At 42.9% G+C, this 22,087-nt stretch overlaps 1 protein-coding gene across 3 annotated transcripts in view; it reads right to left on the minus strand.

Annotated features, from left to right (window-relative positions):
* SMAD2 (SMAD family member 2) overlaps positions 1-15,280 on the minus strand; it is a 49,890-nt gene extending 34,610 nt beyond the window's left edge. The window contains exons 1-2 of one of the 3 annotated variants that reach the window (XM_088156481.1): positions 15,113-15,280; positions 3,923-4,212 (exon numbers count right to left, since the gene is read on the minus strand). In XM_088156481.1, the coding sequence (XP_088012607.1) occupies positions 3,923-4,155 (233 nt within the window). In that variant the 5' untranslated portion in view covers positions 4,156-4,212; positions 15,113-15,280. Of the gene's footprint in view, positions 1-3,922; positions 4,213-7,642; positions 7,710-15,112 lie in introns of those variants that run through there. The other 2 variants (XM_088156479.1, XM_088156480.1) reach the window with 2 other exon arrangements.
* Between the last annotated feature and the right edge of the window lie 6,807 nt (positions 15,281-22,087).

The following is a 22,087-nucleotide window of genomic DNA, read 5'->3' on the forward strand; positions in this document are numbered from 1 at the left end:
CTCTGAGGCACCTGCATGGTACCAGTACCCCAGCAAAAAGCCTCTGAGCTGCTATTTCAGAAAGCTGGTTTTTAAACCTTACTTCAGCCAAAAAACTGTCAGAGTGCTTTCCATCAGCATTGAGCATTGCTCGGCTTTTGTGATGCAATTTAATATAAAGCAGCAGTAAAATTTACCTCCTCTGCAGGAACTAAGGCCTCCAATTAAAGCTGAGATTCAAGTGTTAACCACAGTTTCACATACAGTATCAAAAACAACTATCTATAATAAGTGTAATATGACTACTGCTATTAATGTCAACAAAAATTTGTCCAAATTCTCTTCCCTTAGCTTTTTTAAATTTATTTCAAATTTTGAAAATATAGGAACTACAACAGTCCAGGTCAATATTATCCCAAACCTGACCCAACCAAACTCTTTTTATTAGTTATACATTATATGGCACTTGGCAAAAGCAACTGTTTTTTGGTCTCATTTAAAAGAAGAAAAATAAAGCATGAGGCATATCTGCACTCTTTTTAAAGACAGAAAAACAACTCAGCAGATCACACCAAAATATTGGGATGCTGAAACTAGTTGTTTTTCTATTCTTAGGATTCAAATTCTCTGTGTTGTTACCACTGAAAGAACTTTTTAAATAACAAAGATAAAACTATCAATATGCCACTGATTATTCACTACATGGCACGGTTTGGTTTGTTAAATACTTAGATTTCAGCTATCACTAGTTCCAAAACATTTACAGACTGTGTTTTGAGGAACCAGGTCTCATGGAAGATGCCTCTGCACATGGTCATGGCAGGGGAGCTGGAGATGGATGATCTTTAAGCTTCCTCTCAACCCAAACTATTCTAGGATTCTGAGATTCAAAAGAACAATCCAGGCTAGGAAGGAAGAAACTGCTCCATTGGAAGATGGATGCTCACACTGTCTCCACTGACTGCATCTTCTGCCCCATGTCAAAACTGCATGAGAGAGCATGAAGACAAGTTCTTAAATGCCACCAAATTCATTATGTATTTTATAAAAGTGAACTCACGTGCCAACATTTAGTTTCAGAATACACAGGGATTATGTGATTAGAATCCCACTGGCTTGCTGGGAGGATTCAGCAAGATAACTACAAATTACTTAGAGGGCTAGTGTCAAAAGGACTTCTGTACTTATTTAGCCTCTGCTCTAGATTACTGACCCACTTATGAAGAGCTAAGCAGTCCTGCTGTGCAATGCCAACACCCACTCCATCTGTTTGCTTCTGCTTTCTCAGAACCTCCATTAGTCTCGTAAGAAGTTGTGTTAATTACCACATGAGCAGCTTTTGTGTAGTACACACAGGATCAGCCCCCCTTAGTGTGCAGTCACCTTGACAAACAGCACAAGAGCAGAATAAACCTGATTCAGCATGATTATCAATGACACACACGGTAAAAAAATGCAGATTTCTGAGTAGGTGATTTATGACAACTTTTGCTCAAGCCGCTTCTCAGCTTCGTGAAAGCTCTGTGGGAGTTTAGATGCTTCAGGTTTCAATGATGAAAAAGTATACTAGAGTTAAACACTGTATCAAGCCCTCTGGAAATCTCCCAGGGGACCAGAAACTTGTGGAACTGCAACTGAAACTTTGTTTGAGGGAATAATGCAACAGTGACAAACAGAAGCATCTCACGGCAGTTGTCAACATCTACACCGAATTAAAAGCAATAGTAAGTAAAACTAAAGCTACCTAAAAAAACCAACACACACAAAAACCCTCCCCAAGCAGAACAACATTTGGAAAGCTAGCCCAGCTGTCACATCAGAACTGCATCTCAGCAGCTTGGCACCACAAACTTCCTGCTGACTAGTAAGGAAAAAAGTTTCAAATTCAGCATTTTATTATTTATCCCTGCTGATCTGCAGATCTTTAAGACATTCATTAAAGTGGGTCTCAAGCAGTGGTTTCATTAACTTACTAAATCCAAGAACAGAATCTCCAAGAAGTCATTACAGTACTGAGTTTGTTATTGAGTTGACATTTGTTATTTCTTGGGAACCCACACTACTGCTGTCAAAGTGAAGTAATATCAGCAATACAAAACCCAGCTATGAAATTCAGAAATTCTGTATAGCACTGCTGGCAACCCTGATATCACTCTGCCCCTTAATGCCAAAACCACTTTTTAATTTAAAATTAAACCCTGTGTAATAGCCAACATTCCCTGAAGAACTCTTCCCAGCAGTACTCAAGAGGAGGAAAATCCAGGTCCAGTTCTTTCTACAGCTGAGTGAAGGACAGAGAACAGCAAGAACTGCTGGTCACAGAATATTTTTATTCCATTTTAAAGAATTATTTATTATGTCTACTTTAGCACAAAAGGTCATGAAAGCATACTCACGTCTACTCAAAAATAATAATGTATTAGAATACTGTTTGTATCTTTTAACAAAATTTGTTGTAGACATCTATTTTTCTGAAGTAACACTATCTACTGCTCCAGTATCCCTGTAGGAGAGCTCTAGAACCTAGATACACATTTTATACCAAGTGTGTTTAACTGCTGTCATATGAAACACCTTCCAATTCAGCACTTCATCTTAGTCTCAGTAAAGACTTGCTAAATGCATGGGGTCAAGAAATATATAACCTTACAGTTTCCAATCTTAGTCTGCTGATAATACACTAAGACAAGAAAGAGCTAATGTTTTTTAATCACTTGTTTCCATCTGGCAAAAGGAAGAAAGCAGAAGGGAAAGCCAGAAATTTTGGGGTATATTCTAGGGAAGAAAATACAAGCAGAGGGCAGCATTAGAAACAAAAGGTGAACAGAAAAGGGAAAGAAAAATAATGAAAATATTCAGGGCATACGCATTACTTTCCCAGACAGGTGTGTCAAATCGAAAACAGAATGCTGAAACCATTATCAGATAACAGCCACCACACATTTGATATATGGAATTATTAGTGACAACAGTCAAATCTAGTTTGCGCTATGATTAATACAGAGTTTAAAAGTAGCTAGGATGAGTGTGCTAATACAGAAATGAAGTTCATAAACCAGATGTAGTTCCTCTCCCCTATAAATAGTTTTAGCTTCAAGTGACTTAAGTGCCCAGAAAAGTGAGATCCTCTAACTTTTCCAGGGAAAAACACACCTGTGAAGTTATTTGATACTTCTGTCACACACAGTGAGCTTGCTCGGGCACCCCAGTGGGATTTCAGTGCACCGTGAATCAAGAGCAGACTGCATTATACTTACAAACACAACCCTTGCTCTCGCACAGCAGTTGCTATGAATTAAGCTGGGAAAGTCAAAGGGGTAGAATGCAAGTTCTTCACCTAAATGTTTACACATATCAGGAGCAGGAGAGAAATTCTAGAAATACCCCAAGTTATTAAACAAAAAGTGTTTTCATTAAACAATAACAATAATTACAGTAAATAAACTGGTCTTCAGACAACCTGCCTCCAAAGATAAAATTTCCCTTCAAAAGGGAGAATGGAGGCAGCTTGTACAATTTAAACTAGCAGATATAACTGAAAATAATTACATTACTGAAGTGTTGACCAAGGAAAAACTAGTCTTTTGGTATTTTTTTAAAGAGAAAGTTGGCTCAAGCATGCCCCCCCCCAGCATAGACAGGGTTGTTAAATAAAAGCATAAGGGAGTGCTACAAACTAAGAGCAGTGTTAAACATCATCAGAATACACACAAACAGGACCCTACATATCAATGAAAATTGAAATTTAACGAAATTGTGACTCCACACAGCATGTGATTCAGTTATAAGCAAGCACTGCATTAATCCAATACAGGTTATAAATAATTTTAAAGAATCAAAAGCATGCAACTGTTTTTTTTAATCATTTGTTCACAGAAGGTCTGAGCATCCATTTAGTAATTTCCTAAGTGGCTGTAACAATTTCAAGTACAACAGCACTTACCTTGGTATTGTCACACATTTTGTATTGCAGTTCTGAGTGGTAATTGCCTTCTCAAGCTCATCCAGCTGTCCTGTTTTCTTTAGCTTCTTGACCAAGCTTTTCACTGCTTTTTCACACCACTTTTCCTCCTGACCATTCTGCTCACCACCACCAGCCCCTGCCGTGCCACCAGCCGATTTTTTCCACCCTAGAAGTCTCTTCACAACTGGTGGAGTGAATGGCAATATGGACATGACTTCCAGCAGACAGGACACTCAGCAAGCAATGAATTGGAAATTCCCGCCTGGTCCCTAAAAACACAAACCAAAACAAGAGACACGTTAGCACTGAGGTTTCACATGAAACAAATACCTGTCTGCCTCAGAACCTTCTGCTGCCAAGTGCCACAGGACACTGCATCCCAAAAAAAAAAAAAAAAAAAAAAAAAAGATAAATAGCACAGAACTAGTCTGTATCACAGTTAGGTACTTCGTCAATGAAGATCAAGTTTGCTGTGGACTCTTCAGCAGCTAACACAGACCAGATTACTGCTGGAATAGAAAATTAATTTTTTCTCAAGTTTTCCCTGACTAAAACAAACTTCAGCAAATACAGAAGGTAACTTGAGTCTAGCTTTGTATCTAGGCTAGCAAGTTTTAGTAATTTATTAATATTTTCCACAAGTGATTGACAAATTGTATACACATATATGCATGTTCTGCTCATCTCCAAATTAATTTAGCAAGTAAAATTGCATTTGGAAGGTGATTTAGTCATTACAGCTTGATAGAAACCTTCCAACAGCCAGTCATTTCACAAACCTTTTATCATTTTGTTTGTCATGTTTTAAGTAACTACCAATTTTTTTCTTTCCATGGGGGGACACCAATTTCAAGTCCCCTCTAAGTCTGGTAATAAGTCTATTCCTCTCTAAAATTCAATAGCCTACAGATAATGAATCTTCTGAACTGGCAGCCCTTAAAATGAAGTTCACTAAAAGGAACAGTTCAATCAAAATTCACTAAAGGAACAGTTAAAATCTTAGTTTGCAGGCATCAGGGTAGTAGAACTGTCTGTTTTCAATTTTAAAAGCCTTTCATTCAGTATAACTACCTGATCAGGATTTAATATAAAATGAAATATTAAAAGGATGCTGGTACTGGAGCTATGTTTAGCACTCATTGCAATATGCACTTCGAATCATTTAAAAGAGAAATGATAGCCACTTAGAAAAAAGCATCTTGCTTTTGCAGCTTCCATTAGGCTGGTTTTAGGCATTAAAATAAAATACCTGAAATCAACAGACAGACAGCTGTTAGAAATTGCTCAAGGACATTAACGGTCCTATGGATGAAAGCAGAGCTTTGAAGTCAAAAATGATCCTATTTCCAGGCAGCAAATGGGTATTTGAACTTCAGAAAGTTCCCATATTCCCAAGCTGTGTAAGTTAGTTCAGTCAGCTGAAAATACCTTGTTTTAGCTAAAAGCTACCACTACCTTCAGGCTACTTGATTTGAGTTTTGGAGGCAGCTTACGTGCCTCTCCAACCTGTACAGGCACACTCCCCACATCTATCCAAAATATGCCAACTTCATCTTACTGAAGTCTCCCACCTGCACAACAGCATGATTTGAGGTACTTCAGGCTGCAGCATTCATGGCTAATTTATGCCTTGTCACATTTTTGCAGTTTCAGTGAGGGCCAAGCCAACAAACACTAGATTATATTCTACAAGTAATTTAAGTCATAACTTTGCAACTTCCACAAAACAGAACATTCAGCAGGCATGACATTTCCGTTTCAAATAAATTACATCTCCATAAACCAGCTTCTCAGAGCACCAAAAATATGACTGAAGCAAGCAATGTAGTTTTCTGGGGTCAAGGAGACAGAGGTTCTAATTAACAGGGATCAAGACGAACACTGAAAATTTTATGCAAGTCATAGAAAATATTCCCTCCTAAATCACAGAATCACAGTGGGAAAAGACTGTTAAAAATCATCTTATTGCACCTTCTTCCAAGGGCAGGGACACCTTCCACTGTCCCTGGCTGCTCCAAGCCCCAAAACTGCAAAACTTCCAGGGATGAGACAGCCACAGCTTCTCTGGGCAACCTGTGCCAGGACCTAACCACCTTCAGAGGCAAGAATTTATTCTTTATACCAAATTCAGATCAACCCTCTCTCACTTTTAAACCGTTGCATATTTTTTGTCAGTAGAGGCCCTGGTAAAAAGTTAAAGGATTCATTTTCAGACAAGGCCATAAAGAAGTTTTCTTCTTACAATAATATTAAATTATTATTGAATCATCCCAAATAATTCCAACTGCAGGTTTTGCTGAGCACTGCACTGGAGGTCTGGCTACAGCAAACAAGAAAAATAAAGTGACTAGACAACGTTTTAAAATGAAACGTTGACTCGGACACTCAGGGTACAGTATCATAAGGAGTCAAGCCAACACAACAGCTTCTTGACACAGGTACCCCAGTTCTCCTTCCCTTCTTTCCTGTGGTACCACTAGATCAGCAATCAGCACAGTGCTAATGCTCTTCCACAAAAATTCAGCCAGGTATAGTAAAAACCCATCCATTTTCTGGGTTTTTTACCAAGTTAGTTCTCTTTCAAACTAACAAGCTAACCAGCTTAACACATGGTACTGATGTACTTACTACAAGTGATGTCAGATGAACTATAAGAGTGTGGAAAGAGAACTCTAGCCCCAGACTTCAACTGCAGTGCCAGTGTTGACTGCATAGCTGAAAATGTGCTTTAATTTAAATCATTTATTCTGGTGACAGAGCCAAATTGAGCAGCCTGACATGTTCTGAACCATTTGAGGGCCTGGCAGTGAGACACATCAGACCCCTAATGAGTACACTAAGTAGCTCCAGAGATTAAACAGACAGGCTTGCACAGCCTCCACTGGTTGAAGAAACACACTGTTTCTAAAACCGGGAGCAGCAGTCACTGGGAGCTTTATAAAAATACTTCAGCCTCTGAGCAAGGCCAGCATTGGGTGCTGCAGAGGAACACACAAGAAATTTTAAAAAACTGAACTAAAGGAGGCAACCTCTTTGGCTTTTAAGACCCTGTTTCAAACAGCAGCAATTGATAGTACAATATCTGAAGATTAAATTTAATGCTGACAGATGTAGGCAATCAAGTACCACTACCATTGCTGATCCACACACCAATTCTTATCCTTATCTGAGTATTTTCTGTTCTTTAGCTTCAAATTTGACACCTTTCAGTGCCACAGAATACTCCTTTGACTGTTAGCCTTATAAAACAGACTTCAGAAAGGTCTCATTTACCACCAAGGTGGTAAATAGCCTCTTTCAGAGCCTGTTCTTCCAGGCCCTCCAAACATTCTCAATGCTTTTATCCAATTTTTCAGCTTTTTAATACTCCTTGTGATGAGGTGCTCAATTTTGCCTTATTCTCTCCCCTAAGTTCGAAATATAATTTTTTGTATTGGCTGGTGGCATTTTGTTTTGGTTTTTTTTAACAAAGATTTGTCTTTCTGCTTCAAATGCACATTGAGTAACTTAAGTCTTGGAGCATGAAAGAACTTAAAAATTGCATACATTTCAATTTTTCTCCATACTCGAACTCTCATATTATTTTGACATACTCAGAGGAAAATAAATTTTTAAGAAATCTCTTTTCAGATTTCCAAAGGACTGTAGGCTCAGACCTAACTGATCAGAAATTTCTAGATACTAGTTTTATACAGTTACCTGACAGATGTGTGCTCATCCAGCTTCTGCAGAACATGTCAACATTGATCTGCTACCTCCATGAAAAATAACTGTAAAAAAAAAAAACCCCAAAACACCAAGAGACACATTTAAAGAGCCCTTTCTAACAATGGTTTTTGCAACTTGGCAGCTATTTAACAAAAAGACAACATATAGATGCAGACTAGGAGTCTGGGAGGCTTTACCTAACATCTTCCTTCTAGCTATTGTTTTGCCATGTCAGGGATTTGCCAGGAGTTATCAATAAGAATTTCAGTAAGTTATTTCAGTAGTGGCCCTGTATCTTTCAAAGGGTGAGCAGAGAGAATGTGACACAAGTAGGACAGGATTTCATTCAGCTTAATACTTCAGCTGATTGTGATGAGTACCCAGACGAGAGTATTTCAGCCAGTGTAACTTATGAAAAAAAAAGGCACTCTGCTCCAAGCCTAGAGAAGACAGTGCAAACTGCAAGGCACGAGTGGGCTGAATTGTGAGCAATTCGGATAAATAGAGATTTTGCAACGAAAAAGCAGCAATGGTGCATCCAGCCTAGTGCTCCAAAAGTTCCTGAGACGGCAAAAGGACATGCTACTCAAGGAAAGCAAGAGAACCTGGATGTTTTCTGCAGCCCACTCTCCTCATGATCCTTCAGCAATTTAAACTCTTATAACACAAAATTAAAGGCTACATTGCTACTTACTCCTGTCAGAAGCAATTTATGGACTTGCTGTCCACAAACCCATCTAACCACCTTCTGAACATGCCCTCACAACCTCTTGTGGCAGACTGCACTAGTATTTAACTGTCCATTGTTAAAAGAACTACTTTTAGTAATTTAATTTATTCCCTTCCTAGTTTCAGAAAGTCACTCTTGTTCTACCACTGCAAACTTTGCTGAAGAACTATTTGTATTCACCTGGTCTGCAAGTTTCAGGACTCTGTACACTTTAATCAGGTCCCTCCCTCAAATGACAGGGCTCATGTTACAAAGAAACTATCTGAACTCAGCTCACACGGTTTGGGATGCTCCCCTGGAGAGATGCCAGGCCTGAAAGCTTTACTTCTTCAATTAAATTACAAGTACTTGAAGACACTGCATAAGGACTACTCTAAGGACCACAGAAATAAAAAAGTGTATCAGCCTAAGGTTATCTTTGCACTTATCCCTTTGGTCATATTATCTTAAAGCTCCCAGCATTATAATTTAAAGAAAAAGTACAAAGACAGAAATATACACCTCATGAGGAACTGGAGATAGAAGGCAGGGTGCACACGTCTGCTGCAGAACATCTATCAGGAGCTCAAATAAAAATAAGGAGCCCTAGACCTGCGTTGGGTTCTAACTGTATTCACCCAGATGATATCAGAAACATTTTGTTTATACCAATGGGTTTAGGAGCCACTGTTAAAGCTCATTTTTGACCAGCAAATCTCATTTCTATTCATCAGTTGTAGCTTCTACCTTCAAATGGATATAGTAAAAGAAGAAGCTCTGTTCTCCTAAAGAACAGTAGTTGCACACACTGCCACTGCTGACACCTGCCTCTTACTAAAAACATTCCTCTAGACAGAGTTTTTGCCTGGTACATACTCTTCATCCACTTAAAAAAAAATAAAATAAAACATGCTCTTCCCCCAAATGCACACAGAACATAATCTTTACCAATGCTGCAAGAAACATTTCCAGATTGCTAAAATGGCCTCAGATTAAATACATGCTGAGTATGTAACATCCCCTTCAAGCGTTCTTTTGTGATACCCTTGTAGTTTACAACCAACCTCCTCAAAAAAACTGAGTACTCACAGCCTTTGCTTTTTTTTTGCTGCACCATCACTTAGTCTTTGCACCAGACCTCTTTGTTCTCTTCTGCTGAGGCCCTATCTGATCTTTTTATCCTTCCTGGGTACCACTTCCAATATCCACTATAATACACCAACATTCAGGGACTCTCTGAGTAACTGTAGGGAGATTTTCAAGATCAAGCTCAACTTGTAGTTGAACTAGTAGTACCAAGTAAGCAGCACATTCTGTAAAACTTCCATTTCATCCCTTTCCATCCCAAGTCCACCTCTGGACTGTTCCTCCAAACTGCAGCTATGGATACTCAGGGAGTACTCACTGTTACCCAGAAAGGTACAAAAGCTCCTTCAGATTTCTGGAACACAGAGTGCATGTGCTGCTGCTCCCAACAGATTAAGACTGGAAAAGCTACAAATTGCCTAACTTTGGTGGTATTTGTTTCATCTCTGCCCCCGCAGCATATCTCTGCTCCCTGATGCACACATGTTTCTATAGTTGGTCAAACAGTGTCATAGTTGGCAACTTCTGAAGTCAAAGTTTGAGTCATGTCTGCTATTATTCCATTCTACTGTGGTTCTCTGGAACAAGTATTAAATATTAAGCCCATGATCCCAGCAATAACTAAGCATAAAAGATGAAGAAAACCTTAAGGGCAGCATGCTAGCAGACTAAAATCTTCAAGGGAAATTTTCCTTTCCTGAGTGTCTGGAACATACTACAAACACACTGGTGCTACCAAAAATATCAAGTGATTTGTGGCTAATTTATTCTAAAGCCTTATGCAACATATTTCATATCAGTCTGCTTATTCATCTTAAACTTGAAATAAAGAAATCTGATCTCTCCTGGTTTTACTAGAAGTATTCTGGCTCAGAAGAATTTCATTTGCAAGAGGTCTTCTGGAATAAAGAGCACAGAAGTTAAGCTCCCGAGGAAAGAAGATCGAGGAAAATAATTTGTGGTATTTGAGAGAAAGTCTATAAACTCATTTCCTCCCTATTTTAGTCCCATTTTTGAGATTTTTTTAAAGGCAGTGTTTTTTTCATTAATCCTGGAATCTGGGCAAGATTCTTTATCAACTTCACCAAGTGCACAATGTGTACCTGAATTCAGTATGAACTTCAAACTAAAATCAAAGTTGGTCTTTCCTATTTCAGACAGAATACACTGTAGTTTAAATCACTCAATGGAATGGACACCCATTGTACCCACCACTCCCCCAAAAACTGCTTTTCAAGATTCCAGAAGAGCTAATTCTTTCATTCCCTACAAGGACACCTGCTTTGTCATATCTTCCTGAAGAACCACCACCAAAAAAAAAAAAAAAAAAAAAAAAAAAAAAAAAAAAAAAGTGATATGGTGCCCCTTCTTACCTCCTCATACTCAGGTCAGAGTAGGGCAATATTCCCCTACTGGGGTTTGTTTTGGCTTCTCCTTTGGAAGGTGAGTTGAGCCTTACTGAGTAATGCCCTCAGTTTAGGTTTTCAGCCAGTCAGCCCAGTAGGGGGGTGGCTCTGGAGAGCTCCCATCCCAAGGAGCTCTGCCCAGCTCAGACACCAGAGTCCCGAGCAGCAGGAGCAAGGTCCTGGTTCTGTTTCCACCCAGGCTGATGAAGTTCAAGGCATGATGCCTGTGACCCCGGAGGGCAGGAGGAGTAATGGGATTTCTTCCTCTGGGCCAGCTTTAGAGTGAGAAATTGAAACATGCCCATACAGAGGCTCAATTTATACATCCATTTTTGAGCTTACCATGCTCTAGTATTGCAATGCATCTTGAGACTCTACATAACTCTACTCACTGAAAACACAGTTACTCACCTATTATTACTGTACATCTCGTTCACTCCATCAAGTTTATTTATGAATCAAATGCGAAAACCCAAATTTCTCATATTTAGAACTAAATAAGCATGATGATGATCTGAAAAAAGCTTGGGAAGTTGGATTTTTCTTCAATTACTAAGGGCTGCCTCAAATTGTAGCCAATGTGGTAATGAAAAGGTGTATTGCTATTAAAAAATTAGCACTCCATCCAACACATGCACTCACGGCACACTAAAATTGCCTGTAGCAGGAGAAGTGAGAAGGAAGAGCTGCTAATTTTACTGACCTTTGATTAAACTACTGGAGAGCCCAATGTATTTTAGCAACTCGTCTAAAATTGCAGAGGAGGAAAACTACCACAACTGCCATTGGCCAATCCACCTGTCTCTAGACAGATGCAAAATTCTTCCAATTATTTAGCATTGTGGACAGCATTAGAGTACTGCTTCTTAAAACTCAAAGGACATTAACAGCCCCAGAAAAGCAGTGACTAAGCACTCCAAAACACAGCAGTTTAAGCCCTTCTCACCTCATTAATTTTGACTAAAATTTTCCATGTGCAACAGGCAAGTGTCATTTCATTATTTTAGAAAATAAATACTCCAGGGCTAAATTTGACAGGAATATTCACAAAGCTGCTATCAGTTACCTAGGTACCTGTTTCAGTTTATAGCTTAGCAGCTCCTCCACTTTGTTAAAGCCCAAACAATTGCATTTAACAATTAGATAATGCAAGTTCACTTTCAAGAGAGGCCTAGTGCTCCTCAGACAAGCCAGCCCCCCACACTCTTGATAAGCAGGGTTCCATTATATTATGTATCTGATGTTAACTTCTTATTGCTCCGGGGTTTTAAACAAAGCTTGAGCCAGAGATTAAACTGACAGGAGACTCAGGAGCTCCCCTCTTGTAGTCTCTGCTTGGTCTTACTTCACACTGTGGCTGTCAAACACAAAACCATAGTAAGAAGTCATCTGGAATGAAGGCTTGCTGTTTGCAATGGAGTTTCTGTTACTGGAAGTGGAGAGGAATGTTTAGGAAGGTTTTTTGCAGTAGCCAATTTCTTCTAGCCCAGAGAGTATTGAGCACAGGGCTGCCTGTACTCTCCATTCTATTACAAAAACCTAATCCCATCGCATGACCTGCAGCAATTCAGTTTAACAAATCAACAATTACAAATATTTTGGCAAAGTAAGCTTAGGTATTGTTTGCCTCTCGGCACAGTTCACAACCAGTTTATGGCTTTATGATAAAAGTCATTAAATCCAATCTGAAAAGCAGAATTTACAGCTCACTTAGCAAGTCAGGCCCATAAATGGATGCTTTCAATTACAGGGCATTTACATGCACAACCATTAAGGCAGCAGTGAATACATTTGAAAACTCTGGAATACTTTTTATAATAATTAAAACTTTGCGTACTGTTCTTTATACAAACAAAACTTAGGAATTTGCTTCAGTCTCAAGCAGAGCTCAGATTCATTGTTACCCAGAAAATACTACAAAGCCTGTTCTCCCAGTACTTTGGTGGGAAAGGGATTAGAGACATGGAAACAAGGTTTTTTAAAGTTGCCCTCAGTAGCAGGGAGGGTTTTTTGAGCTCCAATAAACTCAATTATATCAACTGGTGCTCAAGACTTCTGAAAGATCAAGTGGAACAGGAAGACGGAGGAGAACCCAGGGAGAGCCTTTCATTTGGAGATTTGCTGTGCAATTGCAGTGTATTTGATTTTGTTGAATCTAGCTGCTGGGTGGAAGGAAACAAGAGAACAGTCCAGAGACCAATTCTTTTAACATCATTTTTTTCAATTGTCCTGCTTTTTACTGTTAAACAGAACCTCGGGAAAGCTGATGAATTCTTCTCCAAGGTTCTATCACGCACATCCAGCCTCCTCAATAAAGAAAACTGGATCTTCAAACACTTACACTCATTCTGGGGACTGCCGGTGTATCTGACCCACGCAGCTGCAGAACAACAGTCAGCTGCCAGGTTACTCTTTTCAACACCCCAATATGCTGTTCAACACAAGCTCAGACGCATCTCTAAGTGGAAACCACCTTAAACAAGACCCTCCTCTTCCACTTTGTAAAGGCATTTGTAACTAACGTTATCTTTCATCATGATGGTGCTAAGCAAAGGGGGGGAAGGGACTTCACAAACACCTCCTTTACTCACACCCTCATCCCTCTCGAATTCACCGGAGCTTGTAAACGTTAGAAGTTTGAAAGCTGTGCCTCAGAAGGAGCACACAAACAACCCACTCACGCACCAACACCTCGACAAAGCATGAGAAAATCTAAACAAGCAACCTCGCTCTGCTGGCCTCTCACCTCAACCAGAGGGTGTTTCTTTTCCAGCCTGGAGAACAGAGCAACGACTAATCAGTCCCTCACTACAGAGTCCAGCCTCCACAGAAATAATGTCATGAATCAGTCTGAAAGTACAGATCTCCAGGCTAAGACAGAACACTTGAGAAAAGACAAACCTGCTGTTACCTGCGGTCTCCTAACAAGCTGTTATTATAAACCTCTCGCTACCAATGGAATCAAACTCGTTTATACCCATGGACTGTGACAGCAAGAGCGCCACACACAACATACACGGGCTACAGTTTTTTGGAGACCCTCGTTTTGGTAAACCCAGTGAACAAACTTTTTCCTAATGCTATCCCGCTCGCAAGCATTTGAAAAGAGCACAACGCATGTGTTGAGTTTTTCTCAGTCAGAAACTGTGAGGGACAACCAAAGAGAGGCAAGACCAGCCTGCAGCCCGAATCCCAGCTGTTCAACAGCTCTCCACAATCATCACAAGAGCTCTTCACTCATTCACACGCTTTTTTCCATTCTTTTATTTCCCCAGAGTGAAGACTAAAAGACCACACTGTATTGCACTTCTCTTCCCCTTCACTCTCCACAAAAAGAAAAAAAATAAACCCAACCCTACAAACAGGAACTCCACAACTCTCCACAACCACTTGCCCTTATCACGACACAGCTTCCCCCGTGCACTTATCGAGACAGATGAGACACTTACCAGGTTGTGTTTGTTTACAAACACCACCAAGGGATGGAGCTTCTCTGGGCAACCTGTGTCAGTGCCCTCACTACCCTCTCAGGGAGGAATTTCTCCCAGTATCCCACCGACCCCTGCCCTCTCACAACACACAGGTTGCTGCAGCATCAAAGACATGAATAAAACCAGTAATCTCAAGTCTTGTCTCACGCGCACTGTGTGTATTTTACACCCGCGGCCCTGCAGAAAAGGAGAGGGGACAGACAAAAGGGTGAGACGAAGCCTCCGCAATCCCAAACACAAACTCCTAGCTCCAAACACAGCTCCTCACCCCACACCGCTCCTGACTTTCTCCTCCAAAACTCCACAGAGTTTCGCACACCTAACCCTGACTGCACGTCCAGGAGGCACATGGGGGTGTCCTGTGCAGCGCTAAGAGCTGGACGCGATGATCCGCGCAGGGCCCTTCCAGCTCGGGATATTCTGCGGACCCCTGCAAGGAAAATACACCGGGCAGGGAGGAAGCGAGGGAGGGAGGGAGGGAGCGGGGGAGAGAAGGAGCAGCACAACTTCTTTATTCCCCCCTCCCCTCACCCACACATACACCCGGGCGGCACAGCGCGGCCCTCCCACCACCGCCCGGGGGTAACGCCGGCGGGAGCAGGATAACCCAGCGCGGGTCCCACCACAACAAAAAGGGCGAGGGCGTAGGGAGGCGCCCCCAGCCCCGCCGGGACCAGGCCCGGACGGTTCCTCACGGCCCGCGCAGGGCCAGCGGGGCGACCCTGCCCATCAGGCAGCGACCCGGGGGTTGGCACCCGCTAGCACCTACCGGCAGCCACCAGGATCCGCCGAGAGCCACCGCTCCTTCCTCTCCTTCTTCCTCCTCTCCCCTTCCTTATCCTCCTCCGTCTCCCCGAGTGCTGTGCGGCCGCCGCCTCTTCCCTCAGTGTTACCTCCTGTGAGGGCCTGCCCCCCGAGCCGCCCCGCCCCCGCCGCTGGGCGGGGAAGCCGCCCATTGGCGGCATTTATCTTCTCTTTCAGGAGCCCCACTACGATTGGTCAAAGAGTGTAATTGGCAGTTAGAATCACCAATGGAGTTCCCGCAGCGCTAAAAAAAAAAAAGACAAGGGAAGGGGAGTGGAAGAAACAGGCGTGAGGCGAAGGGAGGCGGGTCGAGGTCGCAGCGCTCATTGGTTGGATTGGCTGTCAGTCACAGCCCGCGCACCCGCCGCGGGAGGTTGGTCGCGGCTCATCGAAGGTTTGAGTGAGCTACAGCGGCGCAGCCGCAGTGCCCCGTGCCGGCTCCGTATCCTTCCGCGGCGAGCGCGGTGCGAGCCGAGAAAAAGTGCGTGGATTCCCAGCGGGAGTTGTCGCTGGGCTCCAGCTGGGGTGTGCACGGGTGGGCAGTGGCAGCTGGCTTCAGCCGGCAACAGTGTGACCACGACAGCGACCGCCCCCTTGTGCTGTCACTGCTGGGACACCTGCAGTGCTGGGGACAGCTCTGGGCCCCTCAGGACAAGAGAGACACCGAGGGGCTGGAGCGTGTCCAGGGCAGGGAACGGAGCTGGGGAAGGGGCTGGAGCCCCAGGAGAGGCTGAGGGAGCTGGAAAGGGGCTCAGCCTGGAGAAAAGGAGGCTCAGGGGGGACCTTGTGGCTCTGCACAACTCCCTGACAGGAGGGGACAGCCGGGGGGGATTTGGGATCTTATCCCAGGGAACAGGGACAGGAGGAGAGGGAACGGCCTCAGGCTGGGCCAGGGGAAGGTTTAGATTGGATATTAAGGAGAATTTCTTCACTGAAAGAGCTGTCCAGCCCTGGCACAGCTGCATAGGGCAGTGGTGGAGTTCCCATCCTTGGAGGGATTTCAAAGCCGTGTGGATGTGACACTTGGGGAGAGGAGTCAGTGGTGGCCTGGGCAGTGCTGGTGTCACAGTTGGACTCCCGGGTCTTGAATGGCTTTTCCAGCCTAAACGATTTTGCAGTTCCAAATAAATTCAGGCTGCTCAAAGCTCCTGTAATGTCACCGCAGTTCCAGGCCAGGGGTCCCGAGGTGTGACACAGACACAAAGCAGCCCCGGAACCTCCCCAGCCTCCCTCTGCTGCCCACACCCCAATCTCAATAACTCCTAACGCACCAGTTTCCCTCCATATGTTGGGGGGATTTTAGCTACTGCCTTCAATAGTCTCTGCAAAGCTTTAACCACTAATGTTGAGGTAATGGTGGAAGGTAACCACAAGGGAATCAGAGCCTGTTGCCTGGCAGTGCATGCTTGGGCACCCGTCAGTCTGAAACCTGTGGCTGTTCTGTCTGCAGAGACCCTTGCAGTGATGCCCAGCAGGTTCTCAGGAGCTGTTCAGCCTGGAAAAGAGAAGTTTGTGTGGAGAACTCACAGCACCTTCCAGTATCCAAAAGGGCCAAAGCCAGAGAGGGACTCTGTCAGGAATTGCATTAACAGGACAAGGGGGAATGGGTAGAAATGGAAAGAGGGGATCTTTAGGTTAGATATTAGAAAGAAATTCTTTGCTGTGAGGGTGGTGAGACACTGGGACATGTTGCCAGAGGAGGTCATGGATGCCCCAATCCTGGAAGTGCTCAGAGACTGGTTGGATGGGGCTTGGGGCAACCTGATCTAGAGGAGGGTGTCCCTGCCCGTGGCAGTGGGGGTGAGGACTAGATGAACTCTAAGGTCACTTCCAACCCCTTAACATTCTGTGATTCTAAGAGTGGGAATCCGCAAGGTGGGAGTTGAATGGGTTTTTTTGTGGTGAGAAGGTCAGTTCCGGATTTGCTGTAAGTTTGTTGGAGATCCTCTGGTTTTTTTCCTTTTGCCTTTTTGATACTTCAGTATATATCACATATCTCCACTTCAAGCCACTTCCTTTACACCTGAGGTCCCATCTCCCTAACATAGCAGTTGTCTCTCCAGAGTCATGCTCATCTTCTAGACTGAAAGGATTTCTGCATTCAGTGATGTAGGTGTTATGATTCAGTGTCTTGGGCACAGGTCCCATCTCAACAGGACTGGTATTCCCAGGAGCAAGGTTAGACACCTCACAATGTTTAGCCCTTCTACAGAATGTGGACTCATAGAAATCCCCCCCTTGACTCTTTTGGGCCTGGATTTTCCCAGCTTGAAGCAGACATGTGGCTTAATTTTTTGGTAACATTTTCACCCAGTTCCAAAGAGATTCAAGCTGGTCATGAAATTAACAGCAAAGTGAAATGGAGAAGATCCTCTCTGCAGACAAAGCAGAGCATCTGAGAGATTGCCATCATGTTTTTGAAAGATAAGGTGTTCCAGTCATGTTGTGCCTGGAAACATATACAGACTATTCAGCCAGCACAGCATTTGCTTTCTGGAGGTTTCAGTGCATTCAGAGAGAATTTTTTTTTTCTATGAAGAGTAGGTTAATTAAGTTCAGTTTTCATATGGATTTGCGTCAGACATTCCCTTCACCTCTCCTCTGCAACAGATTCATGGCTCCCTCTCCTCCTATCTCCAAGGCTGATTCCTGATGCATCCAAATTCCCTTCTATGTCCCCAACCCACTTTTGCTGGCCTTCTGTCTGGAGCAGCACATGCTGTGCTTGGTTCAGGGATGTGTGTGCTCTAGCTGGCCAGCTGCCTGCCCCTTATCTACTGCCAAGAAAGCCAAGCAGTGCTGATAAGGGCTGAGCTCTCCCTGCCTTTCTCCCCAGCAGAGCACTTAACGTGTCTTCTCTAATGCAGCCCCTGTTTGCCATGAAGCTCAACAGACTTCGTATTTCCAGAAGCTCTGCTTCTCTTTCAGGTGTGGTTGAAATCAGTCAAAAGCTTGGGCAGCTTCCACTGGGAGACCATAACACACAAAAATCCAACATTTGCACAAACTTTTCTAGGAAAATAAATTGCAAGTAGCAGGAGGAAGAAAGCAAATGGAAGAAGGCAGTATCAGGGCTGCAAATCCCAGATCCCAGAAGTTACCTGAGAAGCAGAGTGGCTGTGGAGAAGGCTGGCAGGCAGGATGTGCATCTGCTCTAGAAAAGAGCTCCCAGCCATACACCTGCACCTCCAGGAAGAGCACTGTTTTAGATTGGTTATTAGAAGGGGTTTTTTTATGAGGATGGTGAAGCACTGGCACAGGTTGGCCACAGAGCTGGTGGATGCCACATCCCTGGAAACATTCAAGATCAGGTTCGACAGGGCTTTTAGACACCTGATCTCATTGAAGATATCCCTGCCTTTGGCAGGCGAGTTAGGCTGGATGACCTTTAAAGGTCTCATCCAAATCCAAATCCAAACTACTTTATAATTCTGTGAAATAATACTTGATTTAGCAAAACAAATTGCAAAACTCAAGCCCACAGCTGGATATTGCTATGTCCTTTTAATTAATCACAGAATACTAGAGTGGTTTGGGTGGAAGGTTGGAAGTTCATCTCATTCCACTCCCCTGCCATGGGCAGGGACACCTTCCACTGTCCCAGGCTGCTCCAAGCCCTGTCCAGACTGGCCTTGGGCACTGCCAGGGATCCAGGGGCAGCCACAGCTGCTCTGGACAACCTGTACCAGAGCCTCAACACCCTCAAGGGGAAGGATTTCTTCCTAAAATCTAATCTAAATCTTTCATTTTTGTAGTTTAAAACCATTTCCCCTTGTCCTTTCCTTCTGCTGTGTAAAAAGTTGCTCTCCATCTTTTTTTTATTAAGATCCCCTTGGTTCTGAAAGCCTTCAGTGATCTCTCCCTGGAGCCTTCTCTTGTGCAGGTGAGCAGCCCCAGCTGTGTCAGGCTGGCTCCAGTGCAGAGGGGCTCCAGCTCTGGAGCATCTCCGTGGCCTCCTCTGGACTCACTCCAGGTCCACCTGTTTCTCAAACCACGTAGCTCAGCATATTTTGGGCATTAGCAGTTAGGTACAAATGGCAATCGGTCCCATTCAGATTTGAGGCTGCAGTGCGAGAACATGAGCATCTCCCTTAAGGTCTCTGAATGTGTGTGAGGGATTCAACATCCTCGCAAAGGATGTTCATGTGCAAAGACAGCAACAGCTCCACGGTATCTGTCATCTGTCTGCTAAAAAGAACAAAGGAGTTTGTGCAACTTGCTCTAGTGGAAGGTGTCCCTGCCTGTGGAACAAGATGATCTGCAAGGTCCCTTTGAACCCAAACCATTCTGTGGTTATATGAAATAACCTTGGACCTAAAAAAACATGATGAGGTAGTAGCCGGCTGAGCTATGCTACAGAGGATACATGTTGACTTCCCAAAGCCAATGACCAAAGGAAATGCAAAATCAAGATCAGGTAACTTCAAAGACACCTAGGATTTCTGAATGACCCAACACTAGCAGATATCCCTGTGTGCAGGTAGAGACAAGTGCAAAGTGCAATGCCAGGAAGACAGGTCTTGGAGGCAGAGCAGATGGGTTTTGTGTTGAAGTGATTATAACCAACATGTCAAAATGAAGTGTTAAACTGAAAAAATGGAAGCCCTTTGAGCAGAGTTGTGATAGAAAAAAATCAGCCAGCATGTTCAAGACAGGTATCTGTAGCTTCCTCATGAAGGGAGCTGAAGGTTCAGACACTGATCTCTTCTCTCTGGTGACTACTGACAGGACCCAGGGAATGGTTGGAGCTGTGCCAGGGAGGTTTAGGTGGGATATCAGGGAAAGGTTCTTCCCCCAGAGGGTGCTGGGCACTCTCCAGGGAATTCCCCAGGGAATGGGCACGGCCCCGAGGCTGCCAGAGCTCCAGGAGAGTTTGGACACTGCTCCCAGGGATGCACAGGGTGGCATTGTTGGGGTGTCTGTGCAGGGACAGGGTGTGGATTCATGGTCCTTGTGGTTCCCACCCAAGTCAGGGTATACTGTTTACTTCTATGTATAAAAACAATCACAAATCCATGGAAAGCCACTGTTAAATGTTCCTAGGTTTCTTAATTCATTCTGTTGAAGAACTATTCTGTATTTCATTATGTGCTTTGTCTCTTGCATCACTGGCTGCAGTGTTGCTTCCCTGCTTTCTCTAAATGCCTTCTGAACACATTATTTTCTCTCCAAACTTACATGGAAGTAACTTTTCCCTTGCACAAATCTGCAAAAGATTATGAAAGAGGGAATGGCACTGAATCTGGAAGCTGTGAAAGGGGCAAATTCCCTTTCACTCTGCATTACTTCATGGCCAAACATGGAAACAGCCTGTCCATGCCATTGCAGGACTGCCTGCTGTGGGAGAAGCACTGGCAAAAACCACCCCTATTGTTGGTACCAGCATGAAAAAACTCCTGGAGGACTGAAATTGTGTCTCCCTCAGAGGGTTAAATATGGATTAAACCCCTTTTCCTTGTATCTCATCAAGCTTGCACACAGCTTCACGCTGTATCAGTTCTCCTGGCAGCACAAAGAGGGTTAAAGAGAAAACCACACTCTGCTTTCCCCATCACATCATGAGGAACATGTCAGTTGATTTTCAAGACAAGTAATGTCTGGCATACCGTCAAAACAGGCATTGCATTAAAGTGACTAGAGAAGAGCTTTAGCACCATAAATTTAAATAAAGCCATTGCACGAGGGATAAAAATCTCCAAAATAAACAGCAACTTTACTCAGTCATACCAGCATAAATTAAATACTCACAAAACTTCTCAAACTTTAAGAGAAAATAACTGCAACCTAGAGCTGGAAATAACAGCAAAATACATTAAAAAGGCATTGCATATTTCTGTTAGTCTTATCTTTTAAATAATGAAATTATTCATTATTTCAGTAATAAAATGAGTAACCTCTGAAACCTCGAAACACAAATCAGTTCACTACCTCTTCTGAAATGCAGAAGTATGTTTCCAATATTACACAAATCACTGTCACTTCAGACTAGGCTGTTGGAAGATTTCAAAACAAAGCCAAAAAAAAAAAGAGGAATCAGTTCCACAGTGAAAAAAATATTGACAAAAAATAAAACTTTACAGCTCTTGATGTAAGCCTGCTGTGTCTGTCCTACCCGCTTGGCTAAAAATAAGCATTATTCAAAATAATAGGCTAAAAGCAAAGTTCTGCCTTTCTGACCCACCGTCGCACGAACTGGTCGGTGTTTGTGGTGTAAAGGACAGTGCTTTCATCAGATGGAACGGAGTTAGACATAATCCTTACAAGTGACATCCCCCTTGAGACATTCATAGCACAGTGAGAAGACCTATATATCTGTTCTTAATTTGCATTGTATAATTTTGATGAGTAAATGATTTTACTGCCTTAAGTTACCTTAATTCCTAGTGCCTTTGTGCACATAAACCCAGTTGCCCTGATTAACCAAAATCATAATGAATTGACAGACATCTCGGGCACATTCAGACATTTAAATTTTTGATTTCTTTGCTGCCTTATCTTGCTTGATTTTATGCTGAAATCGACAGGAAACTTTCATGCACTGAAACTGGCTTTTCCTTCCCCAATTCTGTTTTTTATTGCTTAGAAACTTTTCATGTTGCCAGCATTTCTGTTTTTCCTCAGATTATTCCTTTGCCCTTTTTTATTCTTCCAAATTCTGCACCATTCATCTCTACATCCTTTATTTTGGATTAGTTTATTAGAAACACATTTATGCTAACCCCAAATAAGCCATCATTAAAGTGAAATAGCCTTGTTTACAAAGAGATTTACACAAGTTTATCTGTATTGACTTAAATAAACAAGTCTAATTTGTGAGTAGGGCCTGGGGGACAATAGCTTTGTTTCTGAATTAATGGTAGGCCTTGGTCCAGGAAGGCTTTGAGTACGTATTTAAATTTATGCAGTGAATAAGCCAGTGGGACCTGTCATAGAAACAAAA

Source organism: Sturnus vulgaris, chromosome Z (assembly GCF_052056855.1).
Source record: "Sturnus vulgaris isolate bStuVul1 chromosome Z, bStuVul1.hap1, whole genome shotgun sequence".
Classification (NCBI taxonomy): Eukaryota; Metazoa; Chordata; class Aves; order Passeriformes; family Sturnidae; genus Sturnus; species Sturnus vulgaris.